This window comes from Canis lupus, chromosome 2, assembly GCF_011100685.1.
Source record: "Canis lupus familiaris isolate Mischka breed German Shepherd chromosome 2, alternate assembly UU_Cfam_GSD_1.0, whole genome shotgun sequence".
Classification (NCBI taxonomy): Eukaryota; Metazoa; Chordata; class Mammalia; order Carnivora; family Canidae; genus Canis; species Canis lupus.
This window is the reverse complement of record NC_049223.1, coordinates 64062623-64088843: the sequence shown is the minus strand read 5'-3', so window position 1 is coordinate 64088843 and position 26221 is coordinate 64062623. Positions and strand designations below refer to the sequence as shown.

Here is a 26221-nt window from a genome sequence, read left to right as displayed (position 1 = left end):
ACCCCCAGCCAGCTGTGACCAAGGAGCCAAGGGGTCATGTGGTCCTGATAGGGCAGCTGGCCACTGTGGAGCTGTGCTCGGTGGTATGGAAGGAGAAGGTGATGGCAGGAGATGGAAGGAGATGGCAGGAGACGGCAGGAGGCAGGAGACGAAAGAAGGTGGTGGCCAAGGCAATGGAGTAGGAGGAGGGGAAGAGGTGGGGGAAGGAGGAAGAGAGGGAGGAGCCTAACCTAGAAGAGAAAGCCAGGGAGGCAGGCACATTGACCAGGAGCTTTCCTATAGTGATGTGTTTCCTTCTTGCCTCAAGCTGTGGCTACGGAGCCTCATGCATAGTGGTGTCTGATTGCTCAGAGGCCTGGAGGTGGACATATACATGCTGAGACATGTTCAGTGCCCACTATAGACATATGTGGGTGCATGCCTTTATCGGGCCCTCCTGCACTGGCCCTGTCCTCACTGACTTTACTTCCTGCCACCCTTTTAGGCTAGGTCCCTGGATTAGGACTTGGAATCTCAGATTGGAAGGAACCTCAGAAGCCATCTAGTCTGGCATTTTCCAAAGTGCATTCATTTCTCTTTACTCAAACTTCCTAAAACAGGTTCCCCAGGCCCATGGAGACCTTTCTCTCACATAATAATAGCATCGCACAATGCTGGTGTTCCTCACGGAACCTGCTTTGGGAAACGCTGATTGACCAGACCCCCTCCTCCTGTTATGTGGATGGGCCAGACCAAGTGTGGTGATGAGGCCCCAGGTGGACAGCGTGTCACTGAAAAACAAAGGCTCAGGAAAGTGGAAATTTCTCTCTCCCTTTTGTGAAAGGAGTTGGAAAGTAGACAGATGGGCACCGTAACCCGGATGGCTTCACAGATGCGCAAGACAAGGGCCGAGTGGCAGGGACTGCAGGGGAGAGAGCAGGGTCTCACCAAGGAGCAGCATGACGAGGCCAGGCTGGCTCCCTCGCTCTCTCCTCCTCCCTGGGAGCCTGTGCTCTGAACTTGGGAGAAGCTGGTGGCACAAAATACAATTCAGTTCAACCAATTCTTAGGCTCAAGTCGCTGTCTTTGGGGGCTCTCCCCTGTAAGACTTGACTAGAATGGCTTAGAGATCTCACCCCTTGTTCCGGGCGAATCCCACCCTCTTCTATCTCATCTCCAAGGACTGAAGCTGGGGCTGGTCTGGCTCCCATCTTCCCCGCTGACAAACACTTCCACTCTGAAGACCGCCTGTGGCCTGTGGCCCTATGATGTTCTATGTTGGGCTCATTCCTTTCTTCTGTCCTGTGCTGAACCCGGAGATGTGGTTAGGCTTTGGCAGAGGTTTGCAGTAATGGAGGGTGATCCTGCCACAGAGCCGAGCAGGTGACAACTGCCAATCACACAATACACCTCACTGTCCTGAAAATTAATTGACTGCTGCCTTCCTCATGGGATTGCCTTTCCTTAGGCCCTGGTGTAGTGAACTCCTCTCATACTCTCTGGTCCCCTTGACACGCTTTTCTTCCCTCTGCTGGTTGCCATCTCTCAAGTTCCTGTGACTGTCTCATGCAGACTAGTTCAACTTTCCCTTCCTCACCCAAATTGGGTTTTCAGGACACTTGGCAATGCCAAATCTCAGTGTGTGTTTGAGTGTGTGTGTGTGTGTGTGTGTGTGTGTGTGTTGGGGGGGTTACAGAATGAAGGAACCCAGGGACCAAGGGGGAGCCAGCATGGTTGGGCATTAATTTTCTCTTCAGTATATCCCAGAGCATATTCTTGGCATCGTCTCACTCTCTCACTGACAACACACCCACACACCCAGGGTGGGAGGTGGGGGAGTGGTGTGTCTGTGGGACTGGGGGGGGCTCTCCTCATTCTGTCTAGAGCACCTCCTATGGGCAGTGCTGCATACTGCATCTAGAGATGCCACTCAGGCAAGAACCGCCTCTCTTTTAAGGAGCCCAGATTCCAGGAGGAAAATTTAGTGCCATCATTATAAAATAAGGAGTGCCAGGCCCAGAGGCAGGGGAGCGGACCCGGGCTAATCAGAGTGGTCAGAGCTCTTCAGGCTGGAAGATCAGGAGGGCTTCCTCTAGGAGGTGGCATTTGAAGGGAGCCAATGCAGATGGCTTTCACCTGGGGACCAGCGTGGGGGTGGGCCAACCAGGCTGATGCAGTCTTTAAAAGAAAAAAACCTCCCAGCTCCACGTCTAACAGATTTCACCTAAACCAGCCTTGCTAAATCTCAAGCCCCATGAAACCCGTTTCTGTTATAATCTCTCTCTCTTATCTCTTCCTTCCCATCCTTTCTCATTCTCCTCCCCCAAAGGATGGGAAATCTTCAAAGAAAAAGATGTGTCACTGTAAGTATTCAGCCCAAGAAGTGGGCCAGATAAATTATTAAAACACATAAAAAGACAGTGAGTCGTGGGGCGGGGAGCCGGCACAAGCCGAATAGCCACCCCAGGTGGACGGTGGGCTGGTGGCGCCCACGGAGCCCCTCCTCGGAGTCCTGGGCAGGCTAAGGTTTCACCACAAGGCCCACCTCTCTGGTTTCTCGCCCCAGGGCCAGGTCGGTGGGGGCGGGGGTGTCACGATTCCAACAGCAGCGAAGTCCCCGGCGCCTGCCCGGCTGGGAAGGGGCCAGGCTGAAGGTGAAGGGGGGCCTTTGTGTCTGGGCTGGACATTTGGGATTTACTTCCCTCAAGACTCAAACTGGTAACTGCGGAGTTTTAGTTCTTGCTTTTATCTCTTTTTGAACTGTAAAAAGAAATTCCCAAGGGGAAGAGGGGATACTTTTTTCTCATGAAAGAAGAAAGCCATGACCGGTTTAAGGAAGTAACCAACTTTTTGAGTACTGTGAGAAAGAACGCTCAGAGTTTTGCTTTGATTTTGAGGCACCCTGGCACCGGTGGGGGGTAGCGGGTGAGACAGACCAACAGCAACCCCGACTGAATGCCATTTCCTTTGGAGGGGTTGCAGGAGAGCTCCTGCTCTGAATCAGACTCTCAAACCGCTCCCCCCACCTCCCTCCTACTCCTGACTCCCGTTATCCTGCTCTGTCTTTTCATTTTCCTACAGCTTGGAGGGGGGACGGTGGGTGGTAGTGGCCTCACTTTGGTGGTATTGACGTTTTGGCTGGATAGTGTTTTGTTTTGGAGGGCTGTCCTGTGCATTGTAGGATGTTTAGTGGCAGCCCTCTACTTGCGACCCTCAGACATTGTCAAATGTCCCATGAGGGTACCAACTGCCCTCGGTTAAGAGCCAGGGCATAGCTTGTGTTGCCTTCTGACTTGGTGCACTATGGGCCCATTTGCTGAGTGTATTGTTTCTTGTCTGACTTCCTCCTGGTAGAGTGGGGAGCTCAGTGAGAATAGGGATTGTTTTGTTCCCTGATGTATTGTAAGTCCCTAAAACAGTGTTTGTCACAGAACTGGCACTTCCTCAATATCTGTTTCCAGATGAGGGACTCTCTCTAATGGTGGGGTGTGGGTTTGAGACTGTGTTGGGCAGCAGCCTCACGCCGTTAAAGCAGCCCGGCCGATCGGATCAACAGGCTTGGGTTCAGTTTCTTACCAGGCCACTGGCTAGCTGTGTGACCTTGGACAAGTGACTTCACCTCTCTGAGCATAGTGGTTTCCTTTCTTTGTAAAACAAGTACAAGCCTGCATCAGAGAGTGGTTGTGAGGGCTAGCCACCCTTTAGGATGATGCCTGGCATGTAGTAGGTCCGGGCTAAAGGAGTGCAACATAAAATGGACAATGACAATATTCTGGAGAGTCCCAGCACTCCTCAAATGAAAGCAGCCTGTTACTGGCATCAATATACCTGCTTGTAAGATTAGCCTTTGTTTTCACTGGAGAGGGTGTGTGAGAAACGAAGTTTGGATGATGGAAGTAAGGCACTGTTGAGACATTGTTGAGTAAGACATTGTAAGAGATTGATGACTCGAGGCCCCTGCAGCTCCCAATGTCCTTTTGAGATATGTTGATGCCCAACGCAGTGGCCACCAGCCACACACGGCTATTGATCTCTCGTGATGTGGCTAGTCTGGGTGGAGATGTGCACTAAGTGGCAAGTACACACCAGATTTCAAACAATTAGTGCAACACAAAGAATGTAAAATATCTCATTATATGTTGAAATTATAATATTTTTGGTGTTTTGGTTAAATAAAATATATTATTCATTTCATCTGTTTCTTCTTACTTTTTTTCTATGTTGAAGAGGGAGATGGCCTATATGTTATTTCTTTTAGTGTTCTTATAAGCTTCTAAAATTTTTTAGTTTTCGTTTAAATTTCTTTATTGAAGTATAATTAACACACAGTGCTGTGTTAGTTTCAGGTGTACAATACAGTGATTCAACACTTCTGTTCACTACTCAGTGCTCATCTTGATGAGTCTTACTCTAATCCCTGTTTCTTTTTACTTAAAAAAAATGTGGCTACTAGCAAACTTAGGCTTATGCATGTCACTCACATTGTCTTTCTTGGGCAATGCTGCTGCAAGGAGCTGGCAGGAAGGGCAGACTTGAGCCTCCATTTTACAGACCACAAAACTGAGGCTTGCAGAGAACTCAGTCCCAGGGTAATAGCCGTGTGCTCACACTTAGCACAGGGCTTTCTTTTCCCACGCCGGGGCTGCTGGGTACCAGGCCGAACTTAACAGGCCCACGGTGTCCCAGCAGAGCAGGCATTCTCCTTGAGATCCACAAAGGTGGGGTGGAACCCCTTGATGTCGCCCTCCCCTCCGCAGAGACTTCCCCAGACAAAACAAACAAGCCCTTGGGTCTGGCGAGCTGCAGCGGGGAGCGGAAACCGAGGAAGATCAAAGACCCAGCGGTTACCCCCTTCCGGGCCGCGCAGCTGGCAGCGCGCCCCGACCCCGGGAGGGCACCCACGGGCCCCCGGCGTGAGGCCTGCGAGCGATTGGCTGGCAACTCGTGGCTTTCGGACGCTCGCAGCCGCCAGGAGTGGGCTGGGCCCAGAAACGGCTGCAGGCGCGGTGCGGGCTCCTCTCGGACTCCCAAATCACAACGCAGAGGGGCGGAGCGGGGTGCTGTGGGCGGTGGGGGCGGGGGCGGGGGCACGGGCACGGGCACGGGCACGGGCACCGGGCGAGTAACGAGCGAACACTTTCTGCAAAAGTCAGGTCCTGGTAGGATCGGGAAGGGGCAGTGCAGCCGACCCCCGCGCCCCCGCCGCGTCTCCTCTCTCGACCTCAGTCCCGTCACCTGTGAGCTGGAGCCGGAGTCCTGCCCAGCGCTCTTCGAGGAAGCCGAGCGGAGGGAAGGTGCAGGGCTGTTAGCGGGAGCAGAGGCCCATCTAGAGGAGACGGGACCCCGGGGCGTGTCCTCCCAGGACGCCTACCGCCAAGGGCCCTCTCCCCCTCGCGGCCCCCCGGCCCCGACCTCCCGGCCACCCCCCGGCCCCGCAGCCCCCCGCGCCGGACTGGAGCCCGCGGCCTGGAGGGGGGCGCTGTGTCCGCCCCTCGGCGCCTGGCCCCGCCCCGCGGCCCCGCCCCGCCCCCGCCCCGCCCCCGCCCCGCCCCCTCCGCGGCCCGCCTCGCCTTTGATGCGCCGCGCCCGGCCAATGGGCGCGCGGGGAGGCGCGGGCCGCGGCGGCGGGCTGGGGGCTCGGCGCGCCCCGGCGTCAGTCGGGCCGCGGCGACGGCGGCAGGAGCGCGTCCCGGCGCCGCCTGGGGCTCGGCTCGGCGCGGGGCTGCTCCGGGGGAGGAGAGCCAGGCGCGGCTCGGGAGCCGGGGGAGCCGCGGGAGCCCGCGGGCCCCGCGGGCCGGGCGCATGGCTTAGGGACGCCGCCGCCCGCCGCGCCCCCAGCATGGGGAAACTTCACTCCAAGCCGGGTCAGTGTCCCCGCCCGCGCCGGCCCCTGGCCCCGGCCGCCCTCGCCCTCGCCCGCGCCCTCGCCCGCGCCCTCGCCCGCGCCCCCGCGACCGCTAACTCTCTGCCTCTCCTTTCTTTCCGGCTCCCGCCGCCGCCGCCGCCGCCGCCGCGCGCGATGTGCCTGCAGCCGCCGTGTGCAAGCGCAGGGAGAGCCCGGAAGGTAGGCGCGCGGGGCACGGACGGGGGAAGGACGGACTGGCCTCGCCCGCGGGCTCTTATCCCCAGGCCCCCTCCCCCGCCCCCAACTCCGCCACCAGCCCACAGACCCGCTGCGGGGGCAGCCTCCGCGCCCCCTTCCTGCCCCACCTACCCCTCCTCGCCGTCCTGGGCCCTCTCCCGACCCGCACCCCTCCCTCCGCGGCCCCCGCCCTCCGCGCTCGCTGCGCCCCCTCCTCAGACTTCTAACCCCTTCCCCGAGAGCTTGCCCCAGGCTTCCCGGCCCTCACCCCCGTCTCCCGAGATCTGGGCTCCGGCGCCCCCTGCGCCCCTCTTCCCCTCATCCCGTGCTCACTGCACCGGCCCTCGGACCCTCACCCCAGACCTCCGCAGTCCTGCCCCCTGGCTCCTGCCCTTCTGGTCGGCAGACCTTTCCTCCGGGGTGCTGCTCCCCCTTCGCGCTCCCCGCTGGGTCTCCGCCGAACCCCTCTCTCCCGGCGACCTGCGTCCCTATCTCGGATGGTGCCCCGCTGCCTCCGCCGCGCCCACTCTCTCCCTCCCCTCTCGGGTAACTTTCGGCCCAGGGGCCAGACTCAGGGGCGTCTTGTCTTCCCCGCCCCAGGTGACAGCTTCGCGGTGAGCGCCGCCTGGGCTCGGAAAGGCATCGAGGAGTGGATCGGGAGGCAGCGCTGCCCGGGCGGGAGCTCTGGACCCCGACAGCTGCGGGCAGCGGGCACCGTTGGCAGAGGAACCCGGGTACGCTCCCCACCTACCTTTCGGCCCCAGAGGCGGGTCTCCCTGCCCACCCGCCCCAACTTTTAGCACCCTCTTGGCACAGCTTCTAAGTCCAGAAGTCCCTTCTTAGCCGCCCCTGCCCCACCCCGTAGGTACCCCTCCTGTCTTGGGGAACCTGAGAGGTGGCTCAGGTGTCAGTCTCCCGTCCAGCTGGGGGTAGAGGGCTGTCTGGGGAGGGAAAGGTCCTAGATGAGGCAGGCCGTGGTGCAGCTCCAGTCTGTGGGGAAGCTCGTCTGTGCTGGAGGGATTTGGGGGCCTGCTCTGATTTCTACCCTGTTTCTGTGGCCAGCATTAAAGGGTGGGTTTGGAGGGGGGTGCTAGGAAGACAGGGAAAGCATGTAGGGGTGTCTGGGTGGAGGGTGGGACTGTACTGGCCTCCACATGTGTTCCAAGTGTCTGTGGCATTCATCGGTACCATCTGCCCAGGAACCCTAGTAGAAGGGGCTGTGATGTGGGTAGCAGAGCCTGGGGGACTCTGAAATCTGGTAGAGCCCTTCACTGGGCCCACAGGGAGAGAGAGGGTCTCCTGCTGCTGTAGCCAGGGCCTGCCCTGAGCCTTACCCCAGTGGGTCACTGAGATTGGAGTTGTTCCTGAGGTTGGGGGTTGGGGGGAGCAGTAGATGCGACAGGGGAGTGAGTCCAGCCCCAGCTCTTGGCCTGGGACTGGTGCTCACAGATGTCCAATGAGCTCTGGAACTCTGCACGGGGCTTTCAGATGGTCTGCGTGGAACTCGAGCAAGCCAAGGATCAAAGGATGAATCAACTTTTTGATGTGACATTTAATTTTTTTTTTTTAACTTCGAGGGGAACGGACTGAGTCTCAGGTCTGGTTAGTTCTTTGGTCTTGTCCATGGGCTAGGGAGGGAGGGGCCTGTGGAGTTTTCAGATGTGAGTGTGTGTGTGTGTGTGTGTGTGTGTGTGTTTGGGAGGTGGCACCTGGGTTGGTTGCAGTTGGGAGGTGGGCCTGTGACTTACATGCACTCTTGTGCATGTATGAAATAATCTCTGCGTCTGGGAGAAGCCCCCATCTCCTCCTCCACCGCCTCCCTTAGCTGGGGGCTTTCTCTTCATTTTTCTTCATCTGTTGGCTGGGCTGGAATTGGAGCTGCCGTCCCCTTGTAAAGGTCAAACCTTGGTGGGTGGGGGGCACTGCGGTTGGGGCCCTTTAGAAAGAGAACTATAAACTTCCCTTTCTTCCCCCACCATTTATAGTTTTTGATCTACTTACTTATTTAAAGCCTAGTGAAAATGATCCGATTTAGCCATATGAACAAATGCATTTGCAGCTCAAGACAGAGGCCAACTGAGTGGATTTCCATTAATCAAGTTTTGGGTTTTTTCAGCCTGTTTATTTTTACAAAGTATTCCTGCAGAATGACATTTATTTGCAGTCCCTTCTTTTTTTTCCTTTTTTTTTTTTTCCTTTCCTCAACTGCCAGGCAGCTTGCTCCATGCTTTAGGGGAAACTTGAAATACAAGCGAGGGCTTACTTCAATTGACTTTTATCTTCAAAGCCATAACAAATGTTACCCGCATGTTTTTGGTGGGTCTCCTTGGCATCCAGTCCTGGAGGATGGGAGGGAGGAGGAAGGAAGGAGAGGAAAACAAAAGTCTGTCGTTTTTAATTAAATAGTAGTATTCCCAGCAAGAGGAATGTGAGCCAGTAAAAGTTGCCATTGGGGGAAATGAGGGAGGGTGGGGAGGGGGCCCCAGCTTAAGTCTGTGGCTTTGGTGAAGTCATGGAATCTTGTTGCTTAGTTTCTTCCCCCAGCTGAGGACAGCATGGGGTGGTGCTTGCCTTGTTTCCTCAACTCGTCTCTCAGAGAAACACTGAGGGTTCATTAACCTTTGTTCAAAGCACTTTTGAAGATGTGAGACATGGAGCCATCAGTGTGACATATGTTAGGTGGTGGAGGGTGGGCCCTGCCATCCAAGGTAGTAAGAGGAGGGGCCCTCTGCTCCTTGGGGAGTTCTGCTTGGTGACTGGGACCCAGGCACCCAAGTTTCTACCAGCTCTGGCCCAGCCACCAAACCCACAGGGGTGGGGATGGCAGTTCACCCTAGGAGAGGTCAGGGGAAGCCCAGGGTGTGGCGCTGCTTGGTGGGGACATGTGCACCGATTTCAGGTGTTGCCTGGAGGAATGTTTGTTATCTTAATAGTCAAGCATGTCTTTTACCAGGAAAGATAGTAACTAGGACATCAAGCCCACGATTTCACGGATATTATCACTTAGGATGGAGCTAAATTGAAAGAGAGTGTTGAAAGTTGATTCTGAGAAAAACATTAAGTACAAGCGGTCAAATTTGTGACTGTGGAAATGGAATGTCCACAGTTTGGGAAACCTGGAGAAATAGTGAATGAGACAGCAGTGGGCAATCTCCTGTCTAGTTTAATTTCCGTGATTCCCAGCAGCGCAGAAAGGGTGGCTGCAGGCTCTTCCAATAGATCATCAGGATGTACGGTGTGGGCTCCAAAGTCAGCTGGATTCTGGGGGCTGGCAGACAGGGCCCCCCTCCAGCCCCAGGCCCAGGATGGTCTCTGTCTTTACTTCTTCACCTGGCCTTTCACCAAAGTGGCTGGAAGCACATTAGGGGTTCATCCAACTGGCATTATTATTATTGTGATGAACATTGCTATATATTAAGTGCCTGTATATGTCAAGCACTTTGCTTACATGATCTTACTCCTCTTCATAGCCCTATAAAGTTGTCAGCCGGTTGGTGTGGACTCTGTCTTTCTGTTTCTCTGGAGCACTTTCTAGACAATGGGGGCCATGTGTAGCAAAGCCCTGTGCTAGAGCATATGCCCAGAGGGTGCCTCCCTTACTAATTTCCAGAGAGGCGGCATGCTGACCAGCTGCTGAGCACTTGGGGAAGAGGTGGGTGGTGGGCCAGGTAGGAGCAGAAAGGGCCCCTGCTTGCCCTCTTCCTTCCTGACTGGGCCTGAGTAGCTTAGTAAATGTCCAGGGTGGGTCCCAGTTGCTTGGAAGGTCCTGGGATGTGAGAGGGTGACCTTGCTGGCACTAACCTACACCTGCCATCCTGAGTACAAAAATAAATGAGGTCAGGCTCTGGCACTATAGCTTGTCACCTTGCATAAGCCATTGTACCTAAGCTCATCTGGGAGGCAGGTATAGTAACATTCTCATCCCTGGCAGGGTTATGGCACATGATTCTTCAAAAAGATTTCAGAAGGGGGAAAGGTACTGGGAGGTTTACCGAGGTGGCTGGGGGAGATAGGAGCCCAGATTATGAATCCAGAGGCTTCCCGCCTTCGCCTGCCCTGCCATATGCTATAGACGTGCTTGGAGGGACACAGGCTAAGGGCTTCTGCTCTCCCCCTGTGGGGTGTGATGGAACTTCAAGGAGTCATGTGTTCAGAGGAGAAAACTCATGAGAAATGTGACATGTCCAAGTACTATGAGAGAAGAACAGTAAAGCGAACGATTTAAACATCAGACAACAGTGTGCTAAACACTTAGAAGTTTGAATAAAGCATAATCACCTCAAAGGGATGCAGGAGGAGAGGTAAACATGAAGCTGTAATGGCAGTTACACAAGAAAACCAGTTGGAAATACCAGGTCTACAAAAATGTCATATAATAGGATGGGTGAAATCAAAAAGCTTGTCGAGGAATGGAGCCGTGGAGTAGACAGGGAGAGCCTGATGGCCTAGCCCTTGGAGAAGCAGAACCCGGGTGCCTGTGTGCTCGCGTGGTGTGTACCTGCGTGTGCTTACATGAATGTGTGGGACCAGATTTAAGGCCAATCCCCCAACCCCACTCCGTCCCTGCAGTTTGGCTTTTCTGTTCTTTTATGGCAGGGCTACCTTAAGAGTCGGGCTGAGAGCTGTGGTGCTGGTAAGCCTGTGGGTTGATGGTGGCCGCCAGGCGGGTTGCTTATTGATTAGGGGGCACCTAGTGCATTTTGACATTTGGGGAAGATTGGGAGGGCGCAGCCTGGGTCAGAGCCCGTGGACGTGTGGTCCTGGGCGATGAGATTGGAGGCTGGCTCTGGGCCCGGCTGCTGCCCGAGTTGCCGGATTCCAGGGGAATCACCCTTGAATGATACCAGTTGGCACAATTAAAAGGCCCCATGTCTTCACCATATGGAAAGCGTTAGGCCTCCTTACGTGGTTTCGAAGCTATGTGCCGGGAGGTAGACTTGACATTTGAGGTAAAGCATAAATTAAATATTTGGTGTTTTCAGAATTAAAAGATGATTTGCTTTGAGGCTGGTGGAGGCATCTGGGCCTCCACTTGCTGGCATCTTTGGGTTCTCCATGGAGGGTCTCTGCCTGTGGCACCCAGGGCCAGCCTCTTAGCCCTACCTGGCAGCTTTCTTTATCCTGGGGGAGTGGGGAGGAGAGCCTGGGTGTTGGCGGGGGGGGGGGGGGGGGGGGGGGGGGGGGAGCTGGGCAAGGTGCCAGATGGGGCTTCTGGCTTCTAATAGGGTTGGGTCTCTCAGGAGGGCGGGTGGTGGGCAAGGGTGTCATATTCTGAAGGCTTTAATGGATCTCTGTGATGTGGTCTCTGGGAGGCCTCGAGGAGCATCTCATCCTGCCTTTGAAACTTTTCTTCCCTGAGAAAGAAGTTCCCCTGGGTCAGGCCGATGCATGTTCTAGTCCCTCGTTCAGAAACAGCCCCTCCACATTTACTACAAATTGTAGTAAGCCTGGGGAGAGGCTGAACCAGGAAGCAAGCATGGCATGTGTCCCGGGGTCCCAGAATTCAGGGGAATGTTGCTTCCCCTCACCTAGTGGGGATGGCTGGAGTGAGGTGAGAGGGTGGGCCACGATGCTCCTAGCACTGGGAAGCTCCAGTACCATCCTCAGGGACAGACTATCCCTGTGAGGGCTTCAAACAGCTACCCGGCACATCAGCAATAAAAGAATCACTTTCTGAGTAATACATCTCCTCTTGTGGTAGCCCGGGGCACGTAGTGGGCGCTGCCTGATGTGTTTGCTGCCTGAATGGGTGAGTGAATGAATGAAGCTAGCTTAGGCCACCATCCCTGCCTCATTCTCTCCCAGATCCTCTTCCTCAGGCAGGTGGAAGAGTGTGAGTAGGCCTTTTCTCTCAGGCACTCTGTTGTTAGTTATGATCAACAATGAGTTGTTACTCATCATTAACTCCCTAGCTGTACCAGGCATCGAGGATACAGTGACAAATAAAGGGGTTGTGGTCCCCATCCTCCTGTGGCTCCTAGCCTAATAAAGGAGACAAAGGAACCAGCACATAAATAGGCACGTTACCGGCCCTGGGAGAAGCTGCGTGAAGGTGGCACTGAAGCAGGAACCTGACAGGCCCTGAGGAAGAGGATGTGGGAGGAGAAGGCTGGCATCCATGCCTGGAAGAGCTGATGGAGGCCCCAGCCTTGCCATCGTCCTTGGGAACTGGGTGCTGGTTGGGTTGGGAGCATGGACTCCCAGGTGGCTTGCAGCCTGTGGGGACTACAAAGCTTTCCTGGTGCTTTAGGCTTTCTGAGAAGCCCTGTGTGTTAGTGGCTCTTGGCATGTTTGAGCTACCTGTCCCCCTGGACAGGTGTGTGGGGTGGAGGAGCAGGGTGGGTAGTCAGTGTGCCACCTCAGCCAGCAGCATGTCCCTTAGAGCTGATTCATGTGGAGGGTCGTGGACGGCTGTTGGGATGGCTACCCTGGGGGGAGAGGAGGGTCCCAGCTGTGCTGGGGTCTGGCGGGGGGGGGGGGGGGGGCGCTGAGGGATGGGATGGAATTGGTTGCTCAAGGCAGAAAGAGGCACCTCAAGGGCTAGGGGGTAAGAGGCAGTGACAAGCCAATCCCAGAGAACTGTTGTGAGCCTGTGTCTGAGGGAAGAGGGTCCCTTGCCTTGGGTTACCTGATGTGTCTGAGCAAAGGGAGCGCCAAGGGACCCTCTAGTCAAGGGGCCAGTGCCCTGGCCCACCAAGGGATCTGCTAGCACCGGCGAGCCAGGCACCCCTCAGCTCCCAGCTTGGGGGTTCCTGCAGCCTCGTTCGCTGGCTGTAGGTTCACAGTGTGCTTTGGTTTAGAAACTTTTAGAATTTTTAGGTTGCTTGTTGGATTCCAAAGCAGGCGCTTCCGGCTGCTCCCTCACTCTCCTTTCTTTTTCACTCACACATGTTCTTTTTGTGGCTCTTGTCTCTCAGACATTCTTTCTCTTCCTCTCTCTCTCTCTCTCTCTCTCTCTCTCTCTCTCTCCCCCCCTCCTTCTCCTCTCCTCCTCTCTCCCCCCCTCTCCCCGGAGGAAGGAAAAAATTCAGACTCTCACAAACAAAATATCTGCCATTCCATCTGAGGGAGAACTGAGGCAGGAGCCCAGAATATCCTGGAAGAAACGCCAGAGAGAGCTGAAGGCCTCAGTTGTTTAATCTGGAAGGCGGTCTTTGATGTCACCGGGCTCCGTTTATCCTGGGAGGCTGCCTGCTTCTTTATGGCTGGCTTCAGACTCTCCACATGAAGAATGGCCGAGAGCCTTCAGGGGCCGGAGGAAAAGCCTGATCACTCCCCGAAGGGCAGGCCTGAGGATGCTGCCCCTCCTGCCAAGCCCAGGTGGGGTGGAGACCTTTTCCAAACAAGCATTTCCAGAGACATAAGTAATTCTTTGATAACTTCACGGGAAAGCCGAGGGGGCTGTTTATCCATGTGGGCAGCAGTCACAGGGCTTTGCGAGGAAAGCTCAGGTCTCTCCACGGGTCATCCCTAGCCCCAGAGAGGCGGCTCTGCCCACCCGGGTGTGCCCTGGGTGTGAGTTTGCTTAGAGGAATTGGTCTGAGCTTCACTTTCCTTACTTGTTGAGCCACGTGGGCGGTGCCCTGTGTGCGTGGCCCTGTGTGTGGCTGAGGCCTTTCAGAGAGCCCAGGGATCCTGGCGGGGGGCTTCCCAGTGGTGTGGCATCACTTCCCTTCTCTGGGCCTCGGGTTTTCCAGCTGAGAAGAAGATTTATCATAATTTAACAACTATTGGTGCATTTTATTCAAGTCATTCCTACGTCTGTGCAATAGATATTGAGTACCTATTTTAGGCCATGTATACATTTGCTCTGCCAGTAGAGCATGGTATCTGTGTTCATGGAGTTTATACTCTAGTAGGAAAAGAGAAGTATTTTTAAAAACAAATGATGCAATTTAAGTTGTGATACGTACCTCAAAGGAGGAGTCCTGGGTGCTTTGCGAACATTGAATGGATATAATCTGGGTGGCTGTGCATTCCACAGATATTTGCATGTGTTTAGGATGGTGTAGAAACTGTGAACCATCTGGCACAGTTCCCCCCTCACCAAACTTAAGAGTTCAGTGGAACTAAATGTTCATCTTTGCCTTTCATCCTGTTTTCTTATCTTATTGCATTGGTTAGAACCTCCCATACTATTTAATAACTGTTTGTTGTTTAACTAGTTAAGAAAGCTTCTTCCAGCCCCTGGCTTGCTAATATTTTTGAAGGCAGGAATAAATATGGAGTTTTGTCAAATGCTGTTGGGGTGTTGTCATCCTTTGCTAATATAATAAATGATTTATATGCCTGATTTACATCATTAGATTTCCTAGTGTTCAACTTCTTTGTATTCCTAATCTCAGTGCTCCTTTGTCACAAGACACTGCTGTTTAAAAAGGTTGCTTTATTTGTTTTGCCAATCTTTCACTTTGGATTTTTGCATAGATATTCACGTTAGATTGGCTCATAGTTTGGGCAGGTGGATACTGAACAATGAAGACAATGTTAGGGGAATGTTGGAGGACACTCAGGCAACTCTGAGAATCTAGGGCAGGGAGTGCCAACTGGCTTTGGGTCAGAGGTGGTCTTGGAGGAGCTGTGATTTCAGTCCAAAGGTGAATTGGGGAAGGGGTGGCAGGGAGGCAAGAGGGGGAGGCGTGTAATAGCACTATGAGTGTCTGCTGTATGGGCCAGCAGTGTGTGAGAGAGCCCTGTAATGAAGGGGGCAGTTTGTTTGAGATGCTGGTTGAAGTTCATTTGGCTAAGGGGTCACAGTTTGGGCCTGGGGGGCCTTCTCAGCCATGCTATGGGCCTCTGTCTTGGTCTAGAGGGAAGACAAGTAGCAGGCCCTATGGGAGGGGCCAGCAGGACAGAAGTGGGGTAGCTCTTGTGCCTGGGAAGAAGGAATGTGGGGACGGGCTCTCAGTTGTAAAAATACTTTGGAGGATAAAGAGGAATCAAGTGACTGTATCTTCTGGGCTCAGTGAGAGATTCTGGAATGTCTGCATTGATCCACACATAGCACTATGGCTCTTGGGGGTCATCCAAGGGATCTTTGAGGAGGCCACCAGCAGGTAAAGGACCAGAAGGAGAAAAGTACATAAGGCAGTGTAGCGTGATTCTTAAAGAGTAAGGACTCTGGAGCCTAATATCCTGGGTTCAAATCCCGGTGGCTCAATTTTCTGACTGTGGGACCTTGGGCATAGTGTCTAACCTCTGTGTCAGCCAGGGGTCTGGCAGGAAACAAGTGTACTCCAGATTGTTTAAAATAACTTCTAAAGGTGTGGGAAGGGTTAACAGAATCTTCATGGGGTATTGAGGCACCCAAGGACTGCTTGGCCCCTGGCAGAGGCAGGGAGGTGTTACCGTCCCAGGGCAGAAAGGGCAGGGGAGGAAATGTTGGATATTTTTGGTTTGGATCCCTGTAGGAACTGTAGCTGAGGAAGGTCAGGCAGGAGCTGTAGATATGGAAGATGAACCATAGTCAGAGACATGGTGCAAACGTAGCGGGGATGGGAGAAATACCCCGACCTTTTTCTCCTTGTATCCTCTGGTTTCCTGCTAGGGCCTCCTATTGGCTGAAGCTGGAAGCCAGAGACCAGGAAGCTTCAGCAGATTGGTCTAAGGGAGTCAGCTTCTGGGGGCACAGAGCAGCATGGGGGGTGGGGTGGATGGGGGTGTGGAGGGTGATGGAAGAATCAACTCTGGGCCTCAGTTCCCTCATCTATAAAGTGGGGATGAGCAGTTATGGGGACTCAAACTGTAAAATGGTTATAACTGCCTAGCACAGAAGTAAACGCTCAATTCAAGTTAGCTATTGACCTTATAAAGCCTTAAGAAACACCACACTATGGAGATTCAGGGAATGCTTCCTGAAGGAGGTGGCATGTGAGGAGGCTTTAAAGGATGATTCAAGTTTAAAGGGCCAGAGAAGTCCTATTAATGAGCACAGCAGGCTGGGCAGGAGACACTCAGGAGGGGGTGGGGACTGGGGGCCCCTGGGGGGCACCCGTCCTATCTCAAGGGGGCAGCACCCCTCAGCCCCAGCCAATTGTTACCATGTGGGAATGCGGCCCTGGTGTTGCCACATTTGATCATTAAGAGAATTCAGCCATCTGGGTTTTTGTGTGAAGTCATTCTAATTAAAAAAAAAAAAAATCATCAACCAAATACAACTTTTAGAAAATAGTTTCTTTGGGTGGAGCCAGGCAGCTAGATTTGGCCTGTTGTGCCCTGGCTCATGAGACGAGACTTTGGTGGGTAGGAGTGTGTTAGTGGTGATTGTGCGTACACGTGAGCGTGAAGGCTGCCTCGTGCTTTCCACGTGGTTTTTCCGTGTGCCGTGCCCTGGTATTATGCCAACGAGAGACGGGCTCAGCAAATCCAAGGGTGGGGCCGGCGAGGGAGAGCTGGGAAGCGGGGACAGTGTCTCAGTCCCGCGGAACACCGTGGGAGGGCCGGGTGGGGTAGGCACAGGGAGATGCTCTTGGGCCCCTCTGTGGACGGCTCTAGGCCCATTTCAAGCTCGTGTCTAGCATCTCGCATTAGGTTCTCTTACCCTCCATTAGACCCGCCTTCGGTTCCGGCCTCGTAGTCCTCAGCCCCCGGTCCCGCCCCGCCACACACCATGCGGCAGGTGTCAGAGGTGTAGCTTGCAGAACCTGACTCCCAGTTGCAGGTGTCCCCAGCCAGCTGGCTCGGCTCTGATCCTCAGTTTGCACATCTGCGGAGTGGGTAGAGCCCTGGTTGCTAGCTCACTGGGGTGCTCTGAGAGCGAAATGAGTTTCCTCCTGGCTGCTGAGGGTGAGTAAAGCAGATGCCTCTCCCCTTCCAGCTTTTCAGACTGGCTTGCTAATGGTCTTGCTAATGGTCACGCTGATGTGTGCTAAACGTGAAGAGGAAAGGAGCAGGCTGTGGTGGGAGAGTAAGGGGGCTTCTGCTGTGGACTGGCGGGGGTGGGTTGGGGGTGTGACGTTTAAGTTGCTGGGGCCCAAAGAATAAAGAGCTGGCTGAGGAAAGGGTCATCTCAGACAGAGGGAGGTGCAAAGGATGTGATTGCTGCAGATAGTCTTCAACTCTCTCCTGAGCATCTGGCCCAGGACCAGATTCTCATCTCTGAGATGTTAGGACAGAGACATATTCTCCAGCAGAGTGGGGTAGGCATTGCCTGGGGTTGTGGGGACAGGGGTCTGTGACAGGTCACAACCTGTCATGAGCCCTGGTCCACCCGCTGCAGGTGATGGGATATTTTTCTTGACGTCCGGCCATTCTGGCTTCCCTCCTTTCTGGCTGGATGGTAGGTAGCGGGAGAGCCTGTGGAGCTGATCAGCCGGCCTGCCGAGTGCTGCCCGAGCCCCCTGGCGTCGAGTGCTGATCTGGGGCTCTGGAGAGGGGCAGAGCATAAAGGGGCCCTGTTAGCAGGGCCGGCCTGTCTACCCTCAGGCCACAGGTGAGGGCTGGGGAAGACCAGAGCCTTCCCAGTGGGCTCAGGCCCAAGGATGTTTTTCTCATTCCAGAAGGCCACACAGGCTGGCAGGCTGCTCACACAGAGGCTTAGGCTTGCAGCCGCTCCACTGAGCAGGTTTGGGGGCGCTGTTGCTATCGTTTTACTGATGGGGAAACTGAGGCACTACAGGAGCCTACCTCCTTGCCCAAACTCACTTGGTTGACTTCAAAGTGGGCTCTTGTTCCAGCAAGATTCAAATTCAGGTTAATCTGATTTTAGAGCTATCTTCCATCATTATAGATGAGACTTTTTCCCCCTTCAGCCACATGTTATAATCCCCTTCGTGGCTCATGAAATCAGTTTAGCGATCGGCATTTAAAAAAAAAAAAAAAGAAAATAAAAACAAGAGAGAACAATGCTTAAAGTAAGAGGAAATACATATCTTCCTGAACTTTTGTTTAACTTAGAGACAAGTCTATAGATAACAGATAGATGGATAGACAGATCAATCTAGATCTATGGATACCTACACACACATCTGCACCCAAATCCACATATACAGAGGCCCTCTGGAATGTAATTCTTGCTGTGGGTTGAAGTGTTGGAAAACACTGATGTTTGGTCGCTGGTGAGGGCCCTGAGCCTGAATGCTGTGTCAAGCCCCAGCTCTGCTTCCTACTAGCTGTGTGACCTTGGGCACTTTCCCTAACCTCTCTGTGCCAAAGTTTTCTTTCTTAACATTAGAGCCTTTTGCTTTGCTGACTATTTGGTCACGACAGATTTTCCCAAGATTGCTGGGGGTGCTTTCTTGCCTAGGTAGCTAATGTGCCCTCTCCTGGCCTTCACCTCTGCATCTCCAAATATGCTGAAGAAAAGGAGGGTGTTTGGGTTCCCTTTTGCTGCATAACAAATTACTCCAAATGTAGTGACTTAATCCTTTTGTGATTTGCTTAATGTTATGCAATTGGGCTGGGCTTGGCAGGGGCAGCTTGTCTGTGGCTCTATGTGGTAGAGTTGGGTGGCATGAACAGCCAGAGGCCACCAATTCCACTTGGGTCATATGTCTGGGGCCTTGGTCCTCTTCCACGTGGCCTCACCACACAGCGAGCTTGGGCTTCCTCATAGTATGGTGGTCTCAGGCTAAGCTGACTCACTACTTGGTGTCTGGCTTCTTGGGAGTGCGGCAATGGAAACTGCCAGGCTTTCTGAAGGCTTAATCAAGTTTGTTTAAATCAGGTCACCAGTCTAGCTCAGGTCTAGCCAGGGGAAGGGACTACCTAGGGGCATAAATACTGGGAGATGGCATTCACTGGGGGCCCATCAAGGTGGTCTAGCAGAGAGGATGGTCTCCTGGAGAGAAATTGCCCAGGGACTGAGTTGGCAAAAGGAGTGCAAGGTGTCAGTTGGATTTAGGATTCTAGTGCTTACGGCTGGGTGTGGCAGGAGTTGTCTTGGTGGGATGACAGCAGAGGCGGGGCCAGCCTGGGTCACGAGGGGTCTGAGGAAGCCTTGCATGTGAGCAGAGCATGTACTTGCAAGAACATCCATGGCTGTGTTATTTGGAAGGCTGAAAAATGTGTCACAACTCAAATATCCATCACTAGGAGACAGCTAACAAACAATGGGATAGCCGTGTCATGGATCTCTCTGCGACTTGTGAAACCAGGATGAGTGAGGGTGGGCAGCGGGCTGACGGGAAGGAAGCCCTGATATGCTATTGAGTGAGCAAAGCGAGAGCAAAACAGAAGTATAACGTGGTCCCGTTTTCACAGGATACAAAAGTCTATTCAGGCCCATGTCTATATATTTGCAGGTGCACAGAGAAAGATCTGGAAGGATACACTGTCAAAGGCTGCTTCCCTGAGGATTGGAGTGGTGGGAGGTGGTGAGGAGAGAAGGAGTTTCACTTTTCACATTATGTGTTTCCACATTGTTTGACTTTTTTTTTTTTTCCGTCCAATGAGCATGGGCTACTTTTGTATTTTTCAAAAAGCCCATACATTTTAGAAGAGAATGAGAGACAAGAAGTGGATCACATGTGCAGGAAGCCAATGGAGAGGCTTTGCTGGAGGGGGCAGAGAGGGAAGACAGTGGCCGGAGGGGGGTGTGGGGTTGGGAAGGGCGCAGGGTCCAGTGAGGACCACCTGCATCAGAACCTCCTGTGAGCCATCTCAGATGCAGAGACCTTGGGGCCCCTTCTCTGCCAGATGCTCTCTGAATCGGAGCCTCTCTATCAGATGATGCCTGTCCTGCCTGGACCTCTGTGGGAAAGGCCGTCGAGGAGGGGCCAGAGCAGGAGGCACGGCCCATCTGTAGGGCCATCGGGACCGCACGAGCGGCCCCATGGAGAAGCTGGCAGAGTCCCTGACTCACGCCCAGCTCAGGCAATGATTCTGTCTCCTGTGCATTTCCTCATGGCCGTGGCTTCTTAAGCCTACAAGTGGGTTTTGTAGTTGTGGATACCTGGTCTTTCTTTCAAGACCTGTCAAGACCCTTGTTTTATAACTGGAAGGGAGGCGATGTTAAAAGGACCTCTAGACTGGCGCTGTCCCATAGAACTATCTGTGATGATGGCAGTGCTCTGTGTCCACACTGTCCAGTAAGGGAATCGTTAGCCACCAGCGGCGGAGCACTTGGGATGGGGCTTCTGTGACTGAGGGGCTGAAATTTAAACATATTGTATTTGAATTAATTTAAATAGTTGCATGAGGCTAGCGCCTCCCTCACAGAGACCACGGCTCAGGACCAGTAGAGAAGATCCAGTGCTGCAGGAACATCAGAGTAACCCCCATCGTGAGGGGGATCTAAGGAGTTATTTGCAGCAGGTGGTGGTGGAAAGAGAGTTTTGCCCCCAGAAAGCTCTGGTGAAACCCTTCCCAGGGTCTTTCCAGACCCGGCTCCCTGGAGGTGTGGCTTCCCTTAAGTGTGGAGGAAGTCGGCCCCACTGGCCACTGCTACATCAGGGATGGGAAGGATCGTGGTATCCTTCCAGGTGGACAGATTGGAGCACCTTCTCCTGCTGTCACCAATCAGGCCTTCCCGGCCTCCTTAACTTTGGAGGACCTGCTTGCCATCTTGCTTCTGGAGTGCTCGCTTTGGCAGCACGTATACCATCTTGCTTCTGGGGTTCGTGGCTGAAGACCTGTCCCCTTGGCCCTGGTGTACAGAGCCAGAAGGTATAACCCACCCCTGGGGCAGTGCTGAGAGGGGCCAGCTTTTCTCCAGGAGGAACAGCCAGAGCTTGATGGTCTGCAAAGCCCTCCTCCCAGTCATTGGTCAGGCATTTAAAACTTACAGAGAGCTGCCCAGGGTTGGCATTAATACCATGAGGGAACTGAGGCCAGATGGCAGAGTCCATAGGGCTGGTTCTGTGTGGCTCACCGCTGCGTCCTCGAGGTCTTTTGCCCTGCTTGCACATGGCAGAAGCTGAAGGGGCACTTTCTGGGGCGACAAGGCTCAGAGGGGCTAGCAGCTTGGTGAGAGGGCACACGGCCCCAGAGGGGCAGGAAGTCAGGCCCTGTCCCTCCTTATCCCACCTCCTTATACAGAGCCACGCTGCTCCTTGCCCTTGAAGAGAGCCTCTACTGGCATCTCCCCTGCCTTTTCGAAAGAGTCCTCACCTTTCTTCATTTCGTAAATGAAGGAATGCATATGGTAAAAGATGAAAATAAATTTAAAATACTACTAAAGGTTATGTGATGAAAAGGAAGCCTCCTTGCCACCTCTGCTGCTGCCTCCCAGTGGCCCTCTCCCCAGGCACTTGCTGTTTCCAGTTCCTCGACATGCTTCCCAACTTGCTCTGTGCAAATGCACCCTTATCTGTGTGCAGACAGCACAAGCCCTCTTGACCGATAGGACTGGGAAGCACTGGTATTTGCAGGTTAATTGAAAAATGGACGTAAGGTGAGAATCATGAAAAAGTGTTAGAGACTGTTTCCCTTGACCGTCATCATCTGGTTCTGCACCTTGCTTTGTTAACAGCGCATCTTGGAAATCAGTCCATATCAGTACAGTTAATCTTTTTTTTTTTTTTTTTAGTACAGTTAATCTTATTGCTCTTCATGGCTCTCAAGCCTTCCATTCGAAGGACGAAGGACAGGCCATAATTGATTGCACTGATTCCCTGTTGTTAGGCAGCCAGGTGACTTAGGGGCTTGTGCCTGCGGTCTACCTGAGATCAATGGCGTGCATTTCTGTAGCTCTACTTCTACACGCATGCCCCTGCTCCGACACACACACACACACACACACACACACACACACACCGCACACCCTGATGTGATTTCCAGGTGTGGCTCTATTACTTTTCTGCCAAAGCCAGAGTTTCTCCCGAGGGCCTGTGTCTTCAGAATTCAGGAGGGTGTCGAGTTTGGGGTGGGTGTTGTGGTTAAGTAAGCGTGACCTTTCTTGGTGTGGATTAGTCAAGATCTCTTGGGTTTTCTACCCATCGCCACTGTGTCCTACAAAGGCGTGTTATTGGCCCGTGTAACCAGGGAAGTTCTGAGAGTGAATCAAATTCAGATACGTTGGATCTGAGAGCTTCGATTCTGTCCCAGGTCAGTGGTCTGTGCCTTTAGCGCCGCTTTCTTTGGGGTTGGCTTCATTCTCAGGCAGGCTCTCCCCAGGTGGTGGCAGCCTGGCACCCGGTGGTTGGGCTGCCATGCCAGGCCAGAAGGGAGTATTGTAGACAGATCCCAAGCTGGGCTCCCATTGTTTTGACTTGGGTCACATGCCTGTCACGGACTCAGTCCCTCTGCCTCTGAGGATCCTGGGTCATCCTGGATTAGGGCTGGGATCAGCCCCAAACCTCTAGGGCAGAGAGGGAGAGGGTAGGCGGTTCCCCAGAGAAGAAGCACCTGTGAGAGAAAGCTGCAGAATGCACCCTGGATGGTTGGAACCAACATCTGTGCGCTGCCTGGCCCCTGGAGTAAAACCCACTGACTGCCGCTCCTGTCAGCAGCTGGCGAGCGTGGGTGGGGACAGAGCAGCCGACAATGAGCTGACTATCTGGGGAGAACTACTCCTTGCCATTGGGTCTTAGAAGAGCCCTGGTAGTTTGTCACCTTCTCCATGCAGCCCACATGGGTCATAGCCTTCCTTTCAAGCTCCTAGCTTCCAGTGATAATGATCTTAACCTTCAGGGAGTGGGTAACAAGATTCTTTTGGGAAACTGCTAAATCTGCTGGTGTCTCTCTTCAAGTAAATGCTCTCACCCCTTTAACTCCAATTTCAGGGCACCCATAACCTCCCCATTAATAATCTCTGCCTGAGTTTGCATGTTTTCTTGTTTTAAACCTCATTATTATTATTATTATTATTATTATTATTATTATTATTAATTTCTCATGTGGGTCTTCTCCTAATTCCAGGAGCCACAGAGCTTTGGTCCTGGGCTTTGGATCTAGGTTTATAGGGAACTGTGTTGACTGTTTTGACATTGGATCTTAATTTCTTCACTTGTAAAATGAAGGAAAAAAGTTCCACATCTTGGAGTTGTTTTGAGGATTAACTAAAATAATGCATGTACCAACTTAAGGCTTCACCTGCAGTAAGCACTCAGTAAACATGCTGGTAGCTCAGTAAGACCTCCAGAGCTGCTGGCAGGTTCTGGAAGATTCCTGGGAAACCTGCTTCATCAGTTGGGAGCCCAATACAGCACCTGGAAGGGGCTTGGTTGCCGTTTGGTGGCAACCAGAGAGGATTAGAGAGAACTTCTGTGTTTGCTGAGGGGTTGCTGGGTGATTCATCTTTATTTCCATTTGGGAAAACTAAGGCCCAAGAGGCTCCCGTGACTCATCCAGGTGTCTTAGGGTTAGTTTGGGTTAGTTGTGGGTATCTTTATGTTCTGATCTTAGGACACCCCTCTGCTTATTTTCAAAACTGTGTCTCCTGCCTGGCCAAGGACACGCCACAGGTGATGGCTCACCTGTGTATTACGGGGCTTGGGATCGGGACTTGCCAATCTCAGCAAAGCGCCAGCCAGTAGCCTGCCTGGCTGGACACCAGGCCTGGGGGGAGGTAGGTATTGTTCTGTAGAAATGCAAACTGGTGCTTTGCTTTGAGAGTATTAAGACACAAAGTCCCTGTGGTTAACAGCAAATTAATCACAGTATTAAGGAGGGAATGTCTGGGTAGACATGACTTCATGAGCTTGTCATAAAGTCTGCCCCTGCCATGTTTCACTCTCCAAGATTTTTGACTTTCAGAAAAGGAACCACAGATAGAGTTACCAAGTTTTACAGAAATATTTTTACTGGGCAGAAGATTGCTTTATGGTGCGAGCCAGTTATTTCAGGAGACAAGCAAAGAGCCCTTTATTCTCACGTTCTGTGGGAGGAAATATTATGCTAGGAAGCCCGCTTCTTGGATGGGCCATTTAAGAGGCTGGGTCGCATTTCTGGAATTGGGAGTGGGTGACAGAGATGGTGCAGGGAGCTTGGGGGGCTCCTGGGCATGTAGGAGCTCTTACCCCCAAGCTCTTACCCCTCCCTGGGGATTCTGGGCTTGTCATGTGGGCAGAAGAAAGCCTAAGGTCACAGAACAGGGATAGGTGGTGGTCAAACATGGGCTTGGGCCTGAGGGTATGTGGCAGAGAGGGGAAGACACTGGGGTGGGTGGCATGCCGGTGTGTGAGGCCCTCCCACTGCTGGAGAGACAGTAGGCCCAGGTCAGAGCAGTCTGTGCCATTTGTCAGGTGTGTGACTCTGGATCCTCAGCAATTGGAGTGTCATTTTTCCGTGTGTGACATGGGGCTACCAGTTATCCGGCACCTGGGCTTGTGAGGATAGAGTGGGATTGCCCACACCCAGCATTCACTCGTTTGTTCAATCCATAGCGTCCGCAATGATCACTGGAGGCAGGGAGGCTGGCCTTCGTTCCTTTAGTCCACATTCCAGAAGCAGCTCATCGTGCGCCTTGCTTTGCTCGTGCTCGCAAGTGCCTCAGGCCTGTTTCCTGAGTCCCGAACGAGGACTTCTGGTCTGATAATGCAGTCATGAGGGATTTGAGCTCTGGGCCACCCCAGCTGGTTGGAGATTTATGGACCTCATTCCTCGAGCTGGTCAGTATTTCAGTTCATGGAAGGAACTGTTCTTGCCTGGCAATCAGGGGAAGCGAGATGATTGTACTCAAGGAGAATGGGTTTGACTTTGGTGGATCGAGACTGTCCCCCACTTCCCCCCTTGACGTGGAAGAAGAATGCCGGCCAAAAGTTTTGTTTGTGTCTGGAGCAGCCATGCGCCTGATAAGGAGACGGCATCCTTGCCCCCTTCTTGCTGCTGACCATAATCCCTTTTAAGTTGGGCGGTTGGAGAGGGTTGATTTATGTCCTTCTCTTCCTCACCTCCCTTTCGTTATTTAGAATGTGAGGGAGAGTTTATCTTGTTCTCCAGGAGATCTATCAGTTCAGCTTTGGAATGGCATCCAAGTTTACAGAATGGAGTCTGGTGCCTAGAGCCTTCTGGTAAATATTTTGGGAAGTTGGATTCCGCTGGCATTAGGGCCCATGGGCTTGGGCATTGGGTGCTTTTCCATGGCTAGACGATGGGACTCGGATCCTTCCCATATGATGCCCCACACACGGGCCACGTGCTGAGGCATCTCGGCACCCCACATCCCTGTACCTTCACCGTCCGCTGTGCTGCGCCTTCTGCCAGGAATCCTCGCATGGCTCGTTCACTCCCTGCAGATACACACCACCTTTCTTTATCCTTGGCATCCTCACGTCCTTCCTTCCCATAAACCTCCGACATTCATTCACCGTCCCTCCGAAAGCCATTCCCCAAGTCTGCCCCCTTCTTTGCTAAAAGCCTTCCTGTCGCTTTGCCAACACCTCCTGTGTTCCGACCTGAGTTAGCCAAGGCACATAGATGGGCTCTGGCCAAGATCCATAGTCTCTCCAGCCTCAGTTTCTTCATCCATAAAATGGGCTGGAAATAATAGGACCCCATCTCCCACCCCCTCTTCTAGGTGAGCATGAGGATGAATAGGAAATGGGTGGGAAGTCAGGTGTGCAGGAGGGTCTGGCACATTTTTCACTTGCCTCTGGTCCCCACTTTAGATTGTGAGCTGCCCGAGTAGAAGCCAGTTCTTACTCATCTTTGTAGCTTAGCAGGTGTCTCCTCCGTAGTCAGCCCTGCGAACATAGTAAGTGAAACCCACCAGTTAGGAGAGGCAGTGATTCTCCTACGGGTTCCTTGGTTGGAGAAAATCTCTTAGAGCTTGATTTTCAAGGTTCTGGGGACGAGAAACGATATTGCCTCAGCAGGGTGATTAGAATACTGCCCACTGTGGTCGCCACGAGCCTCACGCGGCTGTTGAAGCTGCCCTGGATTGTGAAGGCTGCGCAGATTTCAAAGGCTCAGCATGATAACAAAGGATGTAGAGTTTCTCATTAATGATTTTTACATTGATTATGTGTAATGATAATACTTTGAAATGGCAATGTTTTAGATACATTGGCTAAATTACATCATTAAAATTAAGTTCATCTGTTTCTTTTTCTTTAATGTGGCTACTAGAACATTTAAAACTACATATAGGGTTTGCATCTGATTCCTTTTGAGCAGCTTTGGTCTAGATTCTAGACCATTCTTGATGATGGTACTGTGCCCAAGTAGGCAAAAGTTCATTCTTGGGGCCAGTGGGGAGGCGGGGCAGGGGGAGGGGGAGGCAACAAGTTCTTACCTGTTTTAGATCTATATACATATAGATCTACATAAATAGATGCATAG

At 52.9% G+C, this 26221-nt stretch overlaps 1 protein-coding gene across 1 annotated transcript in view; it reads left to right on the top strand.

The window, feature by feature from the left end:
* The first annotated feature begins 5732 nt into the window (after positions 1-5732).
* Positions 5733-26221, top strand: part of NKD1 (NKD inhibitor of WNT signaling pathway 1) — an 84980-nt gene continuing 64491 nt past the window's right edge. Inside the window, exons 1-3 of the mRNA XM_038531069.1 lie at positions 5733-5843; positions 6011-6043; positions 6662-6795. Of these exons, the coding sequence (XP_038386997.1) occupies positions 5819-5843; positions 6011-6043; positions 6662-6795 (192 nt within the window). The 5' untranslated portion in view covers positions 5733-5818. The remainder of the gene's footprint in view (positions 5844-6010; positions 6044-6661; positions 6796-26221) is intronic.